The following is a 617-nucleotide window of genomic DNA, read 5'->3' as shown; positions in this document are numbered from 1 at the left end:
AAAAAAAAAAAAAAAAAAAAAAAAAAAAATAGTAATGAATAGATCTCTCCACTAATTCACCCAAGATGTTTCCCTGGAAAGCGGGCTGAAAGATACTTCCCTGGAAAGCGGGTTATCGCTACTGTATGAATACTCATAATATTTCATCCGCCGCCGTTCCTCCGCCTGCTCCGCCATTCTAAAGTGTTTTCTCGTCCATACAAACAAGGCCACATACACCGCCAACACAAACAAGGCTAATAAGATAAACCCAATATACCACATTCGAACCATAAAAGGCGGTGGTGGGGGTTCTTGTTTGTTTGGTATATAATTTACGGTTCCCCACGGGTAAATGATAGGACCGGTGTCATTAGGACCTACGGGGGGATTTTTTTGCCAAGGGTATACTTGCGCAGAGACGCTGAGGGGGAATGATAATAATAATAATAGGTAGAATAATAATAATAGTAGTAGTAGGGGAATGGAATATAAAAACATAGAGAAGATAAAAGAAAGTGTGAGGAAGATTAATGAAAGGGAATATATATATATATATATATATATATATATATATATATTTCTTTCACTGTTAATTTATATTCTAGATAAAAGACGTTTTTTTTTTTTCTAATTCC

The 617-nt window shown here is 35.3% G+C and overlaps 1 protein-coding gene across 1 annotated transcript; it reads right to left on the bottom strand.

Moving 5' to 3' along the window:
• Positions 1–51: 51 nt before the first annotated feature.
• On the bottom strand, positions 52–480 carry TM35_000281810 (uncharacterized protein; the record flags this gene model as incomplete). Its single annotated transcript, XM_029028212.1, has 1 exon — positions 52–480. One exon carries the CDS (start codon positions 478–480, stop codon positions 52–54), a length of 429 nt encoding a protein of 142 aa, XP_028880531.1.
• Positions 481–617: the final 137 nt, after the last annotated feature.

Source organism: Trypanosoma theileri, assembly GCF_002087225.1.
Source record: "Trypanosoma theileri isolate Edinburgh chromosome Unknown TM35_Tth_28_V1, whole genome shotgun sequence".
Taxonomy (NCBI): domain Eukaryota; phylum Euglenozoa; class Kinetoplastea; order Trypanosomatida; family Trypanosomatidae; genus Trypanosoma; species Trypanosoma theileri.
Note: the sequence above shows the minus strand (reverse complement) of the source record. Positions and strands in the feature narration are given on the sequence as shown.